This window comes from Mytilus trossulus, chromosome 2, assembly GCF_036588685.1.
Source record: "Mytilus trossulus isolate FHL-02 chromosome 2, PNRI_Mtr1.1.1.hap1, whole genome shotgun sequence".
NCBI classification, from domain to species: Eukaryota; Metazoa; Mollusca; class Bivalvia; order Mytilida; family Mytilidae; genus Mytilus; species Mytilus trossulus.
Genome location: NC_086374.1, coordinates 14,224,557 through 14,242,949, shown reverse-complemented (window position 1 = coordinate 14,242,949; position 18,393 = coordinate 14,224,557). Strand labels below are relative to the sequence as shown.

The window sequence follows — 18,393 nt, the reverse complement described above, 5'->3', positions numbered from 1 at the left end:
ACCGTATTAGACCAAATGTGAACAGTTGACATGAAAACAAGATTTTCAAGGAAACAAGATAAACCAGACATTTACCGGGAGAGACAACACAGACATTGAAAATAAAAATGGCAATATACCAAGTTAAAAATTAGATAAAAAAAAAGGCATAAGGTATAAATCATATTACCATTTTAGAAGGCCGTTTGTGATACCGTATCTATTGGATTTGATGTTTATTTTGGTCCAGTCTGCAATTTGAAATACTTGTCACTGGACTCATCTATCATTTATCATATAACGAGGCAAAAATAACAGTTAAGAACTAATACAGACAGCAGAAGTTGTTGAAAATATTATCGATATTAAAAAAGAAAATAACAATTTAATAAAACTGAAAATCTACATGAGCTAAAAATCGTAGAAAAAAAAGATTATCTAAATCAAAAGAAATCATCCCAAAAGGAAATGTCTCAAGAAGAGGAATTAAAAGCTTATAATATTATCTATTATGTAATCGTTTGAACAGAAAATAAACAGCCCCGGAGCCTAATCTCAAAACCGTTTGATTTTTTAAATACATTTTTATTCCATAGAATAACAAATGACAAACAAAAGTCTTACTTTAATTTATTCAGATAATATGTTTGATAAATCACAAAATTGTAGGTTGTTTAAAAATAAAAAAACGCATCATCGTTATTATTTATTTACTCCTGAATATATAACAGCAAAGTCATATGTCATGTCATATGTTTTATTGAAATATATATTCAACTGTATATGTAATACTAGACCTGGTATTGTCTTGTACGTGACTTAAAATCGTTTATAAAAACAAGGTAGAGGGCAATATCCTAAAAATTATACGGCAATCTGAAGATTTATTTATTTTAAGTTAAAAAAAAGTGAATATTAAGAAAACGTTTTTACATCTCAATACTTATTTTTGTCGTCCCAAGTTTCATTCTTCAAATACACCTCTAAATCCATGTCCTTTTGGTCTTTGATACCGGAAGATAGTTGTCTCATTTGCAATAAAACCACATTTCCTTATGTTTCATTTGTTTTATACATTTCAAGTTTAAAAATCTAGACACTCATAAGAGAAAATCGATACTTATATAAAAGTTTATTATACGTGTTGACGTGTCCCTTGTGTTTTATTTTCTATACTTTATTCTTTGTACATGATTTGTAGTGTAATAAAAATACATAGATTTATTGTAGAAGTACTAATCGACAGACGGTCGACATAAAACAAATACACAACTTAATATACTAGGTTTATTAATGATAATATTAAATATAGAAATATTGTGCAAAATGCGCAGTAAGAATAAATTGGCATGTATTAATTTTAGATTGAAAAACAGTTACCAGAAGTTAAAAGAACACAACAATATAAGCATACAAACAAAAAAGTCAAGGGAACATGATGCAGCTGAGCTAGTATCATCGGAAAATCTCAAGTAACTGCTGTCGTCGACAAAGAGTTTCCAAACGAAGAAATTCGACGAGCCCTTGACTGTATCGTTTGAAAAGTGCGTATTCAAGTTGTTAGAAACAAACCATAAATAGCCACTTTCATCAAAAGCAAAGGAATCAACCCATTCGATCATATCGTCCTGAGCAATCACTGTCTGTCTGCCAGGTTTGACGTTGTCAGATATTGGTGTCATCGACCACTGGTAAACACTTCTTGGTCCCAATGTGGAATAATACAGGTTATGTTTCCTACCGTAATATATTCCATCACTCTGAAACATTTTGTTTCCCACATGAATTACCTCTCTTGAGAAATCAGAATCCGAAGATGAGCTTTTGCGTAATAAAGCTGTTGGGATCCGGTATAAACCGACTCCAGCTAGAGGGCAATAATAAACGTTTTTAAGATCAGATGACATTGCAATGCCATTTATTCCAAGAGGGGAGTAAACGTTCGTGACGTTACCTATTGTTATACTGGCATATTCTTGTACTGGTTTCATTGATGGATGACTAAATGCATAAGAAATGTCAAGTTCCCTGTCGTAAACAATTAATCTATGCCCTAAGGTGTCTGATATGTATGCCCATCTTGCTGTTTTATTTCTATTGAAGTCAAGAACGATGTCATTCAAATAAAACATACCTGGCCCAGTAACAGAAGAAGGGAATGTGTGTCGGTGGATTTCGACGTCATTTTCCAGGTCCCAAATAATGATTTTACTAGGACACTGATCAGCAATGTTAATACTGGCACGCGGAACAAAGCTTGTATCTATGATCCACATATATCCTGTATAAGGATCAATCTCCATACTTTGAATTAATCGCATCTTTGAGCAATCCCCTTCAAGATGAATATCCCAATTAGGGTATGGACTAAGTAGCGGATTCTTAGATGTATCATTCTGAACTTTTACCAACGAAAACGGCACGCCATCTTTAAGCTTTGGAATTGTCAAGTAGATACTATCCTTGTACATTTTTATTCCATTAATTGCATTGTTTTCAGGGATAAATTTCTTGCTTTGTATATATTCATCTTTAACTGAGGAATTAGGCCACACTAAATCCACGGTCTCCCATTCGTAAACAATGTTTGGTTTAACAGAGCATAGCGCAGTAAATATTCCAAAAGCTTGAAAATAAAACAAGAACGCTAGATAGTTTGCCATCTTTCTCACTGTCAGCGAAGTCAGTTAATTGGATGTCACACACAGCTGTCTAATTATGTAATCTTCCTGTACTTTACAGCAATGATTCACAGGAGAAACTTTATGTGTCTTGTAACCAGAAATATAGGTCGATGATTTTCACATGTATAGCCGTTTGACCATCCCTTTAATACCCCGATAAGACAGGTATTTTGATCATTATTACCACGACTTTAAATGTTTTGTTGTTCAATAGAATAAAGTAATAAAATAGTGAAATATAGCTTGGTTGAATACACTTTTTTAAAGACGATGTAAATAATCACGAATAGGTTGTATACTGCCATAACGAAGTATTACAATGGGATATACATGTATGTATGTAAATGTATGTGATTGGTGTGCGTGGATTTTTCTCTTCTTTTTTTGGGGTGGGTGGGGACTAAATATGTTTTCACAAAAATAAAAGTCTGTATATATGCATCAATCAGTTAAATAATTTTAAAGAACAAGACATACTTAAATTCTTCATTATACAAATGTATTTTCGCTTCAGTTGTTGAAAAGATGAGAACTGTCAGCATAAGTAAATTCACTAATGTTTAAAATTTATCCCAAGAGATATTAAATAGACAAAAATTCTAAAAACCCATAGCTACTTATGATATGATTTTTTATACGAAATAACTTCATTTTGGCATATCATTGTAAAAACTATGATGCAAGTATGCATCAGCATTACTATAGTTGAAACGTCAGTTTTTGTCAAATTTTCAATAATTCTATACAGTTTTTAGCATAATTACCTTCGACCGCCAGCCCACCTAATATCCCGAAAGTTTTTGTGTCTAGGGATAAATATCATCCTTGGCAGCTCTTAGTTACAGAACACTTTTGTTGCGGCCAAGGATTTCTCCAAGCATTTAGGTAAAAAAAAATACAGAAAATGACATATCTCCGAAATGTGCTGATTATGAAGCTAAAATGTTCTCTCATGAAGTGATTTAATTTTCCAAAGCGGTAGATCTTTTTAAATAGATCCATTTAAGAACCAAATGATACCCATTTTGAAATTTTATGATATAGTTGAAATTCATATCTCAGACTGGCTTAAAGTTAACCTTGTCCAAAAATCAAGCCAAGATGCATTTAAAATCTGAAAGATTTAATACTATGAATGTCCGTAATGACTGAATGACTTTGGTCTTGATTGGACTTAAATTCGCGAAAATTTGACCCTCATTCTTACTTGCAGATATTATTATGAGGGAAGGGTGCGTGTGGGCGCTGATCTATGGAGTTGTAACCCCTTCCCTTGAAAACGTGAATTACTTTTTATTTCTTTTGGTGATTACAGGGACTTGCAAATCAATCTTATATGGTGAACTGTAGTTTCTATTTGAATATCTGGGAGAATTCTAGCATCTTTCTTGGAATCTAGCTCTCTCCATTTCTGATTTATATAATTCCTATTTCTGGCGCGTGTACCTTCTTTAAAAACACTTTTCTCTCAAGACGGCTGGCGCTGGTGAATAAATTAAAACATTACAGATTTTTAATTTATTATGGGTAGTTGACAACATTAAAGATTAAATTAAATTTATTACAGCGGACCTTGAGTCATTCCGGTGATATGTTGTCGCAGACATTTCTACTACGTTTTTGGCTGGTAACCGAACGTATTTCGTAAAGGGATCAGATCACAAAATTTTTCAATTTTCACAGCTTTCTAAATATATTACTTTAAGTTTAATCTTCATAGACACCAGGTATATTATAAATTGTACATGTATCAGCTTTCTACATGCCAATTTTGAACATACCTTTAAAGCCTTTAAACTGACCTCTGAACAGAGGTACTCCATTAATTCCCTATGGTTTTCTGGAAATCTTTAATTAGCATAAAATGTAGCATATTAATCCTAGGTTTTAATATAAACTCATAGACAAGAGAACTTTGGCTCAAAATGGTCTAGATATATTTCTCCTTCCCCAAAAGTTTTATTTCTGCAAATGCGCTGGTTATTTAATTATTATAAGTAAATGACAACAAAAGCACTATTTTGTGTCAGAGTAGGGCTACTTTTACGTTTTAAATAACAGAGAGTAATTTGTGGTCTGACACATGTAAATCATCGGATATTGTCGAATGCACTACTATTAGAAAATCGAACTTTTACAAGAGTGTTCACCATGCACTTGCACTGCACTATCATTTAAGAATAATAGAATGGAATGATATATAAATAGATGAAAAGATGTAGAGTGATTACGCCGATCTGCTATACATATAACTGTTATACCGTTAAACTTATTTAATATAATATAAAACAGAGAATACTGATAACAAAAGATTATATCACCATACAATAATGGCTAGTAAGGTGAGGTTGAATTCCCTGTCATTTATTCATCAACCGCAAATGAACTTGTCACAGAAAATAATGCATCTATGTACATTTGTACCTTATCTTAAAGTTCAGTTACAGAGATATGATTTTTTTCTGAGGCAAGTGATTGAAATCCACCAAAACTTGCGGTCATCCGATGTTTAGTACTTCAGTACTTTATTTATATTATTATGGGGTGAAAAACCACCGTTTTGACAAGAAATGTTTTTTTTTCATCAACGATTTCATATAGTTATAAATGTGTCGTTATTGGTTATTGCAGATCGAATACGCCACATTGAAGCTGCGTATATCAATGAAAGTATACAGCTAACCTTTCCCTTCGGTTCGCTTTATCAGCAACAAATCAAAACTGTGTCAAATTGATAATAAAATCTAATCACATATTTTCAAAATCATTTATTTGTATAATCATGTTAAATTGTAAATAGATATATGTAATACATGTAAAGAAATTGAATGTAATGTTAGAAATATGGTTGTATTCTTAATTTTGATACACTTGTGGTTTTCATATTTCGCCCGTAATTGTGAGGCAATAAAAACTGTGAATTCTTGTAAATGTGATTTAGAAGACGGACAAGTAATCGATCTCTCTAAATTGGCCAAGAAAGACGGATCAGCAAGGTAAGTTTGGATATTGATGTATGTTCATTAAACGAGTCTCATTTCTTTTATACAATGGAAGATTGTTATATTTTGAATTTCGATAGCTCACTCAATAGCGTTTATGATAAGTAAGCCAAATTGATACTAAATATTTTCTGATATACAATATGTTTTACTATTTTGTAGATTTGTTGATATTCATGATGGTCTTGGTTCTGATACGTTTTCGTACAATCCATGTAAAGGATTTATTCAAGGATCTTGCAGTGATGTTGCGGTAGGAAAGCTTCTCTTACAATAATTACAAGTGCATATATTATCAACTGTTATTGTGAATATCTATTTTATTTTACGCAGTTAAATTACCACTAAGTATTATCGACAAATTGTATCTGCAAATTGTTCTTCGCCACCTTTCATACGTAATGTCATTTTGATCTTTTCATTTAATTATTTATTGATCCAAATAGTTTAAAAGTGTTCCCACTAGCAAAAACATAATAACAGAAAAGGGTATTGCAACGTCGCAGAAATATGAGTTCAAATCCAGATTAGCAGGAACAAAAATGTATGTCAGATTTAGTTAATACTTCAGTTTCATTATATATATACATCTCTTTCATATTCATTTGATAAAATTTACTGTTTACAATAGCATTAATTGTTCTAAATAATAAGGATGTTCTTATCCCAAGCATAAAAACTACGCCGTATTTGGCACAACCTTTTTCAACTTTTGATCTTCAGTGCTGTACAACTTTGTACTTTTTTTCACTTTCGATCTTTTATATCTGGGCGTCACTGGTGAGTCTTGTGTTGACGAGGCGCGTTTTTGACGTATTGAATTTTAAACCTGATTCTTGTTGTTATCTATTAATCATGTGTTTCTTTGTCTAATATGTTCTCCTATTTATTTGTATTGTAGTCCTGTAATATTATGTTGTCATTTCAATGTTATATTTAACTTGGCCATTAAAGTGCGAGGTTTGGCATGACACAAAACAAGGTTCAACCCACCATTTTTATTCCCCTTTAAAATGTCCTGTACCAAGTCAGGAAGATGTCCATTGTAATATTATTGTTCGTTTCTGTGTGTGTTGCATTTTAATGTCGTTTCGTTTGTATTCTCTTATTTTTGAGATATTAAGATAAGACGTGGCACGGTACTTGTTTATCCCAAATTCATGTATTTGATTTAGATGTTATATGTGTTATTCTCGTGGGAAATTTCTGATGCTTGGTCCGTTTCGGTGTTGTGTCATTGTTCTCCTCTTACATTTAATACGTTTCCCTCGGTTTTAGTTTGTTACCCCGATTTTGTTTTTTGTCCATGGATTTATGAGTTTTGAACAGCGGTATACTACGGTTGCCTTTATTTACCATATTGTTGGACTAAATTCAAGACCAGATATCTTTTGGATGGGACTTTTTTTTATTTAGTCCATTTGGATTCCATTCTGATGCGTACAAATAGCTTGAAAACCTCAATCGTTAAAATGTTTGAAGGTGGAAGTGGGCTGATGAGATCCTAGTGTTAAGGTGCCAAATAGTTTGGGTAAACCGATTTCAAATTATCGTTTTGAAACCCTATAATTATACTGCCTATAGTACATTGTTGTGATATTTTTTATATTTTTTATATTACTAGGTATGTCAGATCAGAGGTGCTGATAACTTTACTGCCTAATATGATAGTACAATATTGTGATATTTTTTTATTACTAGGTATGTCAAACCAGAGGTTGCCTAATATGATAGTACAATATTGTGATATTTTTATATTACTAGGTATGTCAATTCAGAGGTTGCCTAATATGATAGTACAATATTGTGATATTTTTTTATTACTAGGTATGTCAAACCAGAGGTTGCCTAATATGATAGTACAATATTGTGATATTTTTATATTACTAGGTATGTCAATTCAGAGGTTGCCTAATATGATAGTACAATATTGGGATATTTTTATATTACTAGGTATGTCAAACCAGAGGTTGCCTAATATGATAGTACAATATTGGGATATTTTTATATTGCTAGGTATGTCAGACCAGGGTTGCCTAATATGATAGTACAATATTGGGATATTTTTATATTGCTAGGTATGTCAAACCAGAGGTTGCCTAATATGATAGTACAATATTGTGATATTTTTTATATTACTAGGTATGTCAAACCAGAGGTACAGATAATTATAATGCTGGGGACCAAAAAGGAGCTGTTTGTTTTCAGGATAATACAGGAATATCCATCGTTTATACATCCGATTCGCCAGTTATGACAGAAAATGTAAAAAGGTACAAATATAGTAGTATAACATATTTCGCTATGGTGATTTTATTATGTAAAAAATTGTATTAGATTTGTTTAAATTTGAAAGAAAATATCAAACGGTCCGTATATAATATTGCGATTTTATTATGTAAACAATTGTATTGAATGGTTTTGCATATTAGGTGAAAGATTTACAGCCTCATAAATACATGTACAAACAACAATCTAAAATAGTTTATATCCATTAAAAGTTATACATGTACATGTTACAGTAAATTGTTGAATTTATAACAAAACAACGGAAACTATTATATATCGAGAATTATATAAAGCAAGTTTGACACAGAATAACATGTTTGATTCAGAGGTTAAAACATACCAATGACACAAATTCCGAGAGTTTTCTTCAGTGTGAAATAACACGTTTAAATCTGGCTCAGCAATGTCGGTTATGTATACTAAGAATTCTGAGGTCATATTCTGTATCATATCACATTATATTGTCCTAATATACATGTAATATGTGCAATTTGACACTAAAACACGGTTAAATCTTCGTCATCATTATTATTATTTCATTCATTTTATTTCAGAACAACAGTGCTTTATCTAACGTGCGATAGCAGCACAGAGGGTGACCTCCAGGTACAAGGAGAAATCACAGAGTCAACATATGTATGTAAAAAGTATGGTGTACGAGAGCACAAAATCACGCAAAAAAGATTCCAACTTCACATAAAAAGCCTTTGAATAAATTCTATCTTTAACGTAAATAACACCAAGGAGAGTAAAATGATAGACCTGTACAGTAACTAACATCGTGTTCCACTCTGAGCAGATTATGCCCGCGTCACACTGTCTCGATTTTTACGCCGATGGCGAAACGATTATGGAAATTTTCAAAATCGGGACTGATCGTATCCAGATCGGGCTATTCGTAGTGCCATCTTTAACCATCGTAGAACCATTGGCCACTTTTTCTAGCCCGGGGACAACTTCGGGAAGGGTTCTAAATTTTTCAACATGTTAAAAAATCCCCGAAGGTGCGTCCGATCTTGATGATTCGTATTGAGTTCGTATCACCATCCTCACCATCGTAATGTCACCGGAATGCATCTTTGAACATCGTATTGCATTCGTGTTTCCATCGGGCAGTTTTGACATTACGAAGTCTACACGAATGAATCACGAAGCTACCCGAAGGTCTTACGATGGCAACACGACTTCGTGGAGACCTCGTAATCCCGTCGTGTTGCCATCTTAGTACGAAGGCGACAAGATGGAACTACGACGGCAATAAATCCAGCTAAATGTAAGTTAATTTTCGCGCTAAAATACATTTAAAGTGCCATACGCGATATGCAGTCTAATAGTGGTTTCCAGATTTGCTACCGTACCAACCGTAGAACGAAGTGGGAGCCGTCATTAAACTTTTGAAAATTATTGATGTATACACTTTATATCAACAAATGTTTTAGGAATCATGTGTAGAACTGTTTTGAGAATTTTTGGCTGTAATTTGGGACTAATTTCATGTGGTTTCTTCTTGTATTCGTAGGAAACAATAGTGTGTGCACTCGATTATGCTTTCAAGCAACCGTTGCAAGTAACCGTCGGTACGAAAGGTTTATAGTTAAGAGTTATTTCCCCGTGAAACTACTTAGATACAAATAAGCTAAATTACAAAACAAATTAAAAACTTTATAAATTTTGTTTGTAATAACTTTATGTATCATTATAAAATGTTAAAGTTTTGTATTATTTTGGTAAGTTTTTAGAAAACATGATCAAATAAAATGTATTTGAACAAAATAAATTGACCTTTATAACAAAAGAAAAAATGACAAAATTAATATAAAACCAATTATTTGTTCAGTCATTTCGCGTTCAGTCTGTGTACACTTGTCACGGGATATAAAAATAAGATAATAACGTCCAGGGAGACATGCTATTTATTACAAATTGACACCCTGTTACAATTGGTCCTGTTAATTTTATTACTATGATTTACTAGAAACCGAAGGTGTCAAAACGTTTGAATTCAAATTATTGTACTGATTATGTGTGTCATAATTATACTTTTAAATAACATTGCCTTGTGATCATTTTGTGTAATATGTAATATATCTGTTGTATATATATGTTGAAGAATTGAATAAAGATAGAAAAAAAATCAGACGTCCGAAATGAAGTTATAAAAAATACAAGGTCGTTTACATCTTCAATTTAAACAATTATGCATAGAGATATGGCTGATATCGAAGTTACTTGGCATCCTTCCTTTTGGACAATTATCTTTACCGTCGGGCTTAAAGTTTTTCTTTATAAAAAAAAACCCTCATGAAATCAATATGATCTATAAATTTTAGAAAAATACCCTTTTTTAAAACACAACTGTTCATATATATTTTTCGCAGTAAGCCGAGAGAGAAAACTCAGAAAAACTGGAGTTTAACTATTTAAAGTAATATCGTATTCATGATACAAGTACATACAAACCTGAACAAATTACATAGAACCATTTACCAACCGATGAAAATTATCCTTAATTCGGAGTCCATAAATCAGTGTAAATGGTGCAAAAGACAAAGCAACATAGTATTTCCCGTAAAACATATTCATATTGAATTAGACTAAGTGTAAATATAGCGTCAAATTATTGCCGTTATCAGTGAACAAATTCGCTGTGTTGTATGAATTTTTTTCTGGCAATGCTGTACGACAAAAGGATTAATGGATGGATATTGGTTTAACATTACCCCTCGTTGATTATTTTATACTACTCGCAGACACGTGCAATACACTATTTGACTTGCGACAATATTTACAAATATTAATGTAATAACAATGTCTAGTAACATAATAATAATAAGCTAACACGATGAAGTACATGTAACATCGTGATGATAAATATTTCGACTCAAAAAATGGTTTTCGATAGTGTCATAAAATTTATATTTATTCTTTAAGTAATTAATATAATCAACAATTTTATTAAAAAGTTCAGTAACAAAATATAAGGAAAAAGATAGATCGATAGTTTTACAATGTGTTTTGCGTTTTATGAAAAAAAAATGTTGCTCAAATGATCGAAAAGATGGCTTAATTAGTGAAAAATTATTTTAATGAGAAATCAACGTACTCATTTTTGCCATCAGCACATGTACTAGTTCAGTGACGCATCCAGAACTTTTGATAAAATGAGGGGGGGAGGCGGCGCTCCATCCATGCTTCAGTGATTCCCAATATAATTAACCAAATTTTTGCCACGAAAAAGGGGGAGGGGAGTCCCCCTTCCCCTGGATCTGTCTATGTAGTCATTAACGACACCAGTAAGGTGCAAGTAAGATATTAGATATTATTTTAAATAGGTCATTTCTAATTATTCCAAATTATATTTAAGTATTAGAAAACATTCTTTATTCTAATCCCTTTACTAATATACAGAAAACAAAAACATAGCCATACAGAAACGCAAATCTATATTTAGAATATAAAGGTCGAGGCAACTCAGTTCCTGTAAGGACTGTTTGATTCATTATCTTTTGCACAAAATTAATTTTATCGTATAAAATCACGTGCAAGGTTTTCTAGAAGCAGTGAAATCGTAATAAAATAAAAGATTTAGGTTTTTATCACTGATATGCAATTTTGTTTCTCTATTTTTATCATGATACATATATTAATCTCATGCATTAAGTGAAACCTCCCAAACAGCACCAACGGTTGAGTTACGTACCAACCGTACCTGATACGTAGCAAATGTGGAAACCTCTAATACGACAGTTAAGAAAGACGTTCACAAAACATGGAGTTCATATCATATGATTCTATGAGAACAAGAAAGGCGACAGAGTTGTTTCTATTAATTCAAGAAGAGCAGCTATTACAGGCTCAGGATTTACTTTTACAATTAAAATAGGGTTTTTTGTCAATTTTTTATATCAAGTAACATTATGAAAATCATAAACGCGCCTCGCACACCAACACTGCAGATACACGTATATAGGGAAACCAACTTTTTCTTCATTATTCTGATATTTTATGTATCGTCTGAGTTGTTGTCACACGAATGTTTACTCCATAACCATTTTTTTTTATATGTCATATTTTGCCTCATTTGTTGCTTTCCCCACATCCTTTCTTTTGTCTATATTATTATGATATTCTCCTGGAAAGAGCTCTTTTTGAATAAAAGGAATCAATGAACCCATTACCTTACCTTTAAGATAGATCAGTAAACTTTGGCATAATTATGGATGATTATTCAGACTAGTGCACACATTTTACAGTCCAAATAAGGCAATGCGGAGCGGCGCATCCCCTCGTATGTAACATATTGGGGTCAAATATGGACACTATATTTGTATATGACACATGCACAATATAATATATATTAAATATTGATCAAACAATTTAAAACGCGTGATGCATTCGGCATATAATTTAAATGCATCGTGAGCTGTACACGATATAAAAAAGATGTGGTATGATTGTCAATGAGACAACTATCCACAAAAGATTAAAATTACACAAACATTAACAACTATAGGTCACCGTACGGCCTTCAACAATGTGCAAAACCCATACCGCATAGTCAGCTATAAAAGGCCCCGATAAGACAATGTAAAACAATTCAAACGAGAGATCTAACGGCCTTATTTATGTAAACAAATGAACGAAAAACAAATCATCGTAATCCATCGTGTAGCCTTTGTTATCCATCGTATAGCCTTCGTAATCCATCGTGAAGCCTTCATAATCCGTCGTGTAGCCTTCGTGATCCATCGTGTAGGCTTCGGCTGAGATATGAAGCTTAAATACCCGTCTTCGGTTAAACTTCGTATGTCCATCTTTTGCTATCGTATATAATTTCGGCACCATCGTATAGACTTCGTTATTCATCGTACTTGCTTTGGTCACTTTTTTGTACTTTAACGAGATCGGGACCAACTTCGTACGAACTTACAATTTTCGCATTCGGGTGTCCATCGTATATAAAAATCGGGACAGTGTGACGCGGGCATTCTAGAAATCTACCACTTTTGAACAATTATGTTTCTTGCTCACCAGCAAACAATGAAGAAAGCGGGAAATTACAAAATAAAAGTAACGTCACAACCTCTCAAAATAGTATTTGTTCAGTAAAACACAGTAACTAGAGGCTCTCAAAGTCTGTGTTGCTCAACTATTTTTTACATTAATTTTGGAAATCAAGTAAAAATAAGATAAATTATACCCTTATACTGATTTCTATTTTCCCCAACATGACCTTTCCTTTTCTGTGTAGCAATAATTATTCCAACAGCCACCTCATCCGAAGTAATAAATTTCCCAGCTGATACAAAAGTGAGAGAATTAAAAAAGCCTGTATTTATACACTTTAATGAGGAGATTTAAAGTTATTAAAGTATTGACAAATAGTTGTAGGTTTGTTTTTACTTCAAATGTATTTGTTTCCTTTTAGCTGATGACATTAACAAGTAAATATGCATGTCCGTTTACACCATCCTTACTGTCGGCTGGGTCCATTCTTATCATTGTGTAAGTACATTGTTCTATAAGCAGCAACTTATCAAATAATGAAAGCTAAAACATATCAAATTACATGTATTCTAATTTAAAAGCATAACAAGAAGTTCAAACTCGTCACAAATATTGGTAATTAGATATGAGACGATGTGGTATGAGTGCCAATGAACCAACCTCCATGTTTTTTTTACGTTATATGTGAGGAGGTAGAGCAAGGCTTCTGAAATATGTGCAACGCTTTCTACGTTATATATATAAGTGAGAATTCTACTGAAATATAATTATTTAGATCTGTGATATGATGTTCTTACTTGACATTTGTTGTATAAGGCAGCAATCATTTGATTTTGTAGGGGGGGGGGGCTTTGGGGTTTTTTTTGGAAAAAAAGTTTTTTCCAGGTTTTGATGGAAAAAATAATTTGTTTTGGACCCTGAAAAAAAGAATTGTTTGTTTCAACCTCAGCTGCCACTATATGTAATGCTAAAATTGAAAGAAAAAAAATGTTTTCGGTTTGTCGCTAAAAGTTCTTCACCGAAGGCGAAAAAAAAGTTTGCACAGAAAAAAACCCATAGCCCCCCCCCCCCCCCCCGAAAATCAAATGGTTGCTGCCTAATTTTCACACAAATAACCAACAACAGGTTTAAATTCGACACTTGCCTGACTTTCATATCAATTCAATTAGGTTTTGTCCATAAAATTAGAACAATAAATATAAAGAACGCTGTAGGTTAATAACCGCTAGATATAAAACATAATAATTATCAACTAAAATATAAGAATTGCGTGAATCATAAAATGAACTCAGTATTATCATTATTTTAAAGCATTCTGAAGTTAAAACTTTATATTTCCTTTAAATTTACAAGATGAGCTTTGAAGTTTCCCTCGTATGAATATATTGCACTAGAAAATGTCCTTTGTAGTTATAAGGTACACATCTATAAAAACTATAGATCCAACCGAATGTCGTCATTTTTTTTTAATTTTCTTATAGATTGGTATGTCTACTTTTTACCTACTTTATCGGTGGAATTTTGTATCAGACTTTCTATAAAAAAGCAGTTGGAATAGAGAGAATACCCAATTATACATTATGGTCTAGTTTGCCATCATTAGTGAAGGTAACATTAAATAGAACCATTTAGTTTTCTCCCATACATTAAATAATATTATGCATCTAGAAACATGAGATGAAACATCGCAAAAGTGATGGTGCCTTTTTTCTTCTTGCTGTAAACAGTTAAAAATGACATTTAAATTCCCCCGCTACTGATAAACCATGTCGAGTTTTTCTTTATAATATATCTATTTTTACTATATGCCAACTACGTGTTTAAATATGAGCAGTTCCGCTCTGGTTTAATCCTCACAACATTTATATGAGCAAAAAAAGAAAAACAGAAGCTACGAATGTCAATGTTTACAAGAAAACGAAACCACAATACCACAGTCATATTACTTGAAAGAACATATGAATGTTTTTGAAGATATTTCCATGTTAACTATGTTCCTGCAAATACGAAGTTTGTATTACAAACATAGAAATCATCAATTCTTGAACGTTTAATTTATTTATTGAAACCCACAGTAAAAGTGTGATCCATTACATGAACTTAAAAGGAATGCATTTATAAACTTGTTATCATAGCATAAAACACACACTTTTATCATGCCATCATGGTGGAATTATATAGAATCATACTCAAAACAGTGTGGTCCTGGCCATTGATTGGCGACCTAAATTATCCCATTGACTGGGATAGATTAGGTGAACGTTTGTCGGTAACAATCACTGCTCACTACGTACTTGTGAAAGACACTGAATATGTGGGGTCACCAAAGGTTCTCAACACCTAAATAAAGCAATTCGAAAAACTAATCCGAAATAATACGATGTGTTGATTTATATCAATAATATGAATCAAAACATAAAGGTTATTCCTGAATAATTTTTCGAATTATTTTATTCTTAAAGTCGTTAAGAACCTTTGGTGACCCCACAGTTTAAATTCTAAAATAAGTAAGAAGTGAGCAATGGTCGTTACCGACAAACGTTCACCTAATCTGACCCAGTCAATGGGATAATTTAGGTCGTCAATCAATGGCCAGGACCACACTGTTTTGACTATGATTCTATGTTTATTCTTTCATTTTAGGAAGGATCTATGTTTGCGTTAACTAGAGTTACAGGGAAAGGATATAGCAAGATTTAAGAGTTGACCATGAACAGTTTTTATCGTTTTGACAGTTGACCATGAAAAGTTTTTATTGTTTGATATTTGACCATGGAAAGTTTCTATCGTTTAACTTGAACTAAAACTCATTCAAATAGACCCATAAAAGAACGGAATTTTAACAGCTGAAGAAATACGTTTTAGTTATATATTTCAAGGAATTTCTTGCATCAAGAACAAATGTGCTGGGAATAAATACTCATCATAGATACCAGGACTAAATTTAGAGTATACGCCAGACGCGCGTTTCGTCTACGAAAGACTCATCAGTGACGCTCGAATCCAAAAAAAGTTAAAAAGGCCAAATAAAGTACGAAGTTGAAGAGCATTGAAGACCAAAATTCTTAAATGTTTTGCCAAATACAGCTAAGGTAATCTATGCCTGAGATAGAAAAGCTTATTCACAACTTGTTCGCTATGCCCGTGTCTGTTGTGACGTTTTTGATTTTAACGAACGCAACCTATGTATTACTGGTAAATTATTAAACCAGGGATATCGTTACCATAAATTACTTAAAACCTTTACTAATTTTTTCCATAGATAAAAAGATTTGGTTTGAGGTTTGGTTGTACCTGTAGAAAACTTATTTCAAACGGGACAACACATCCTAATTTTTACGGAAATGTTGTTAACCGTGCCCGGAAATTTAGAAATGATCCATGTAAACTTGTTGCTCCTTTAAATAAACTTATTCTTAAAGGTTACCTAGTCAACACTGTGATAAGATCATTGCATATGGTTTTATTGGTATAAATATTGACTTTGTTATCAGTAGGTTAAAAGCTAACTAAATATTACTAGTATGTTATATACATATACATTTTCATGGATCTACAATCTGTCGATACCTGTAACTTGGCATTGCACAATGTCATGTTTTTCTCTGGCTGTTTATGACGTCTTTACACTAAATCCACTGTATGTTGGATGTGTTCGGATTGATCGCTTAGTCTTAGAGGCATGCTTTTTGTATTAGTTGTTAATGGCTTTGAACTAGCTGTCAGATAACTGCGAGTACTCTCAGATCTGATCATTGTGTCGGGATGTATAAGTGCCCGGCCACGTCCACTTTTATTTTTTGTCTATCTGATGCGTTAAGCCTTTTTCGACTGATTTTTATAGTTCGTTCTTATGTTGTACTGTTATACCACTGTCCCAGGTCAGGGGGAGGGTTGGGATCCCGCTAACATGTTTAACCCCGCCACATTATTTAAGTATGTGCCTGTCCTAAAAATGTGTTACATAATTGTTCATTTTTAGCTCACCTGGCCCAAAGGGCCAAGTGAGCTTTTCTCATCACGTTGCGTCCGGCGTCTGTCGTCGTCCGTCGTCGTCGTCCTGCGTCCGGCGTTAACTTTTACAAAAATCTTCTCCTCTGAAACTACTAGGCCAAATTAAACCAAACTTGGCCACAATCATCATTGGGGTATCTAGTTTAAAAATTGTGTCCGGTGACCCGGTCAACCAACCAAGATGGTCGTCATGGCTAAAAATAGAACATAGGGGTAAAATGCAGTTTTTGGCTTATAACTCAAAAACCAAAGCATTTAGAGCAATTCTGACATGGGGTAAAATAGTTTATCAGGTCAAAATCTATCTGCCCCGAAAATTTCAGATGAATCGAACAACTTGTTGTTGGGTTGCTACCCCTAAATTGGTAATTTTAAGAAAATTTTGCTGCTTTTGGTTATTATCTTGAAAAATATTATAGATAGAGATAAACAGTAAACAGCAATAATGTTCAGCAAAAAAAGATTTACAAATAAGTCAACATGACCGAAATGGTCAAATGACCCCTTTAGGAGTTATTGCCCTTTATAGTCAATTTTTAACCATTTTTCGTAAATCTTAGTTATCTTTTACAAAAATCTTCTCCTCTGAAACTACTGCGCCATATTAAACCAAACTTGGCCACAATCATTATTGGGGTATCTAGTTTAAAAATTGTGTCCGTTGACCTGGTCAACCTACCAAGATGGCTGCCATGGCTAAAAATAGAACATGGGATAAAATGCAGTTTTTGGCTTATAACTAAAAAAAAAAAAGCATTAAGAGCAAAACTGGCAAGGGTTAAATTGTTTATCAGGTCAAGATCTATCTGCCCTGAAAATTTCAGACGAATCGATAGTCAATTTTTAACAATTTTCATAAAATTTGTAAATTTTTACTAACACTTTCAACTGAAACTACTGGGCCAATCATTATAGATGGGGATATATGTACGCAGCAAGAATGTTCAGTAAAGTTAGATCTACAAACATATCACCATCACCAAAACACAATTTTGTCACGAATCCATCTGTGTCCTTTGTTGAATATTCACATATACAAATGTACCAAGGTGAGCGACACAGGCTCTTTAGAGCCTCTAGTTTTACATAAATAAGGCCGTTAGTTTTCTCGCTTGAATTGTTTTACATTGTCTTATTGGGGCCTTTTATAGCTGACTATATGCGGTATGGGCTTTGCTCATTGTTGAAGGCAGTACGGTGACCTACAATTGTTAATTTTTGTGTCATTTTAGTCTTTTGTGGATAGTTGTCTCATTGGCAATCAGACCACATCTTCTTTGTTATATTAGTATTTCAAAAAAATCAAAATTTTGTAAACAGAAAATTTATAAATATAACCATATCAATGAAAATTTCTACTGGGCTTGTGATACCCTCGGGGAAATAAATCTCCACCAGTAGTGGCATCGACCCAGTGG

General features: G+C 32.9%; 2 protein-coding genes across 2 annotated transcripts; one reads left to right on the top strand and one right to left on the bottom strand.

The window, feature by feature from the left end:
* Positions 1-595: 595 nt before the first annotated feature.
* LOC134706558 (protein yellow-like) lies at positions 596-2,859 on the bottom strand. The gene has a single exon (XM_063565588.1). It carries the CDS (start codon positions 2,640-2,642, stop codon positions 1,356-1,358), a length of 1,287 nt encoding a protein of 428 aa, XP_063421658.1. The 5' UTR covers positions 2,643-2,859; the 3' UTR covers positions 596-1,355.
* A 2,594-nt stretch (positions 2,860-5,453) lies between these two features.
* Positions 5,454-13,463, top strand: LOC134705617 (uncharacterized). The gene is made up of 5 exons (XM_063564339.1): positions 5,454-5,659; positions 5,828-5,918; positions 7,808-7,938; positions 8,509-8,590; positions 13,383-13,463. The coding sequence occupies exons 1-5, from the start codon at positions 5,508-5,510 to the stop codon at positions 13,461-13,463; spliced, it is 537 nt and encodes a 178-aa protein (XP_063420409.1). The 5' UTR covers positions 5,454-5,507.
* Positions 13,464-18,393: the final 4,930 nt, after the last annotated feature.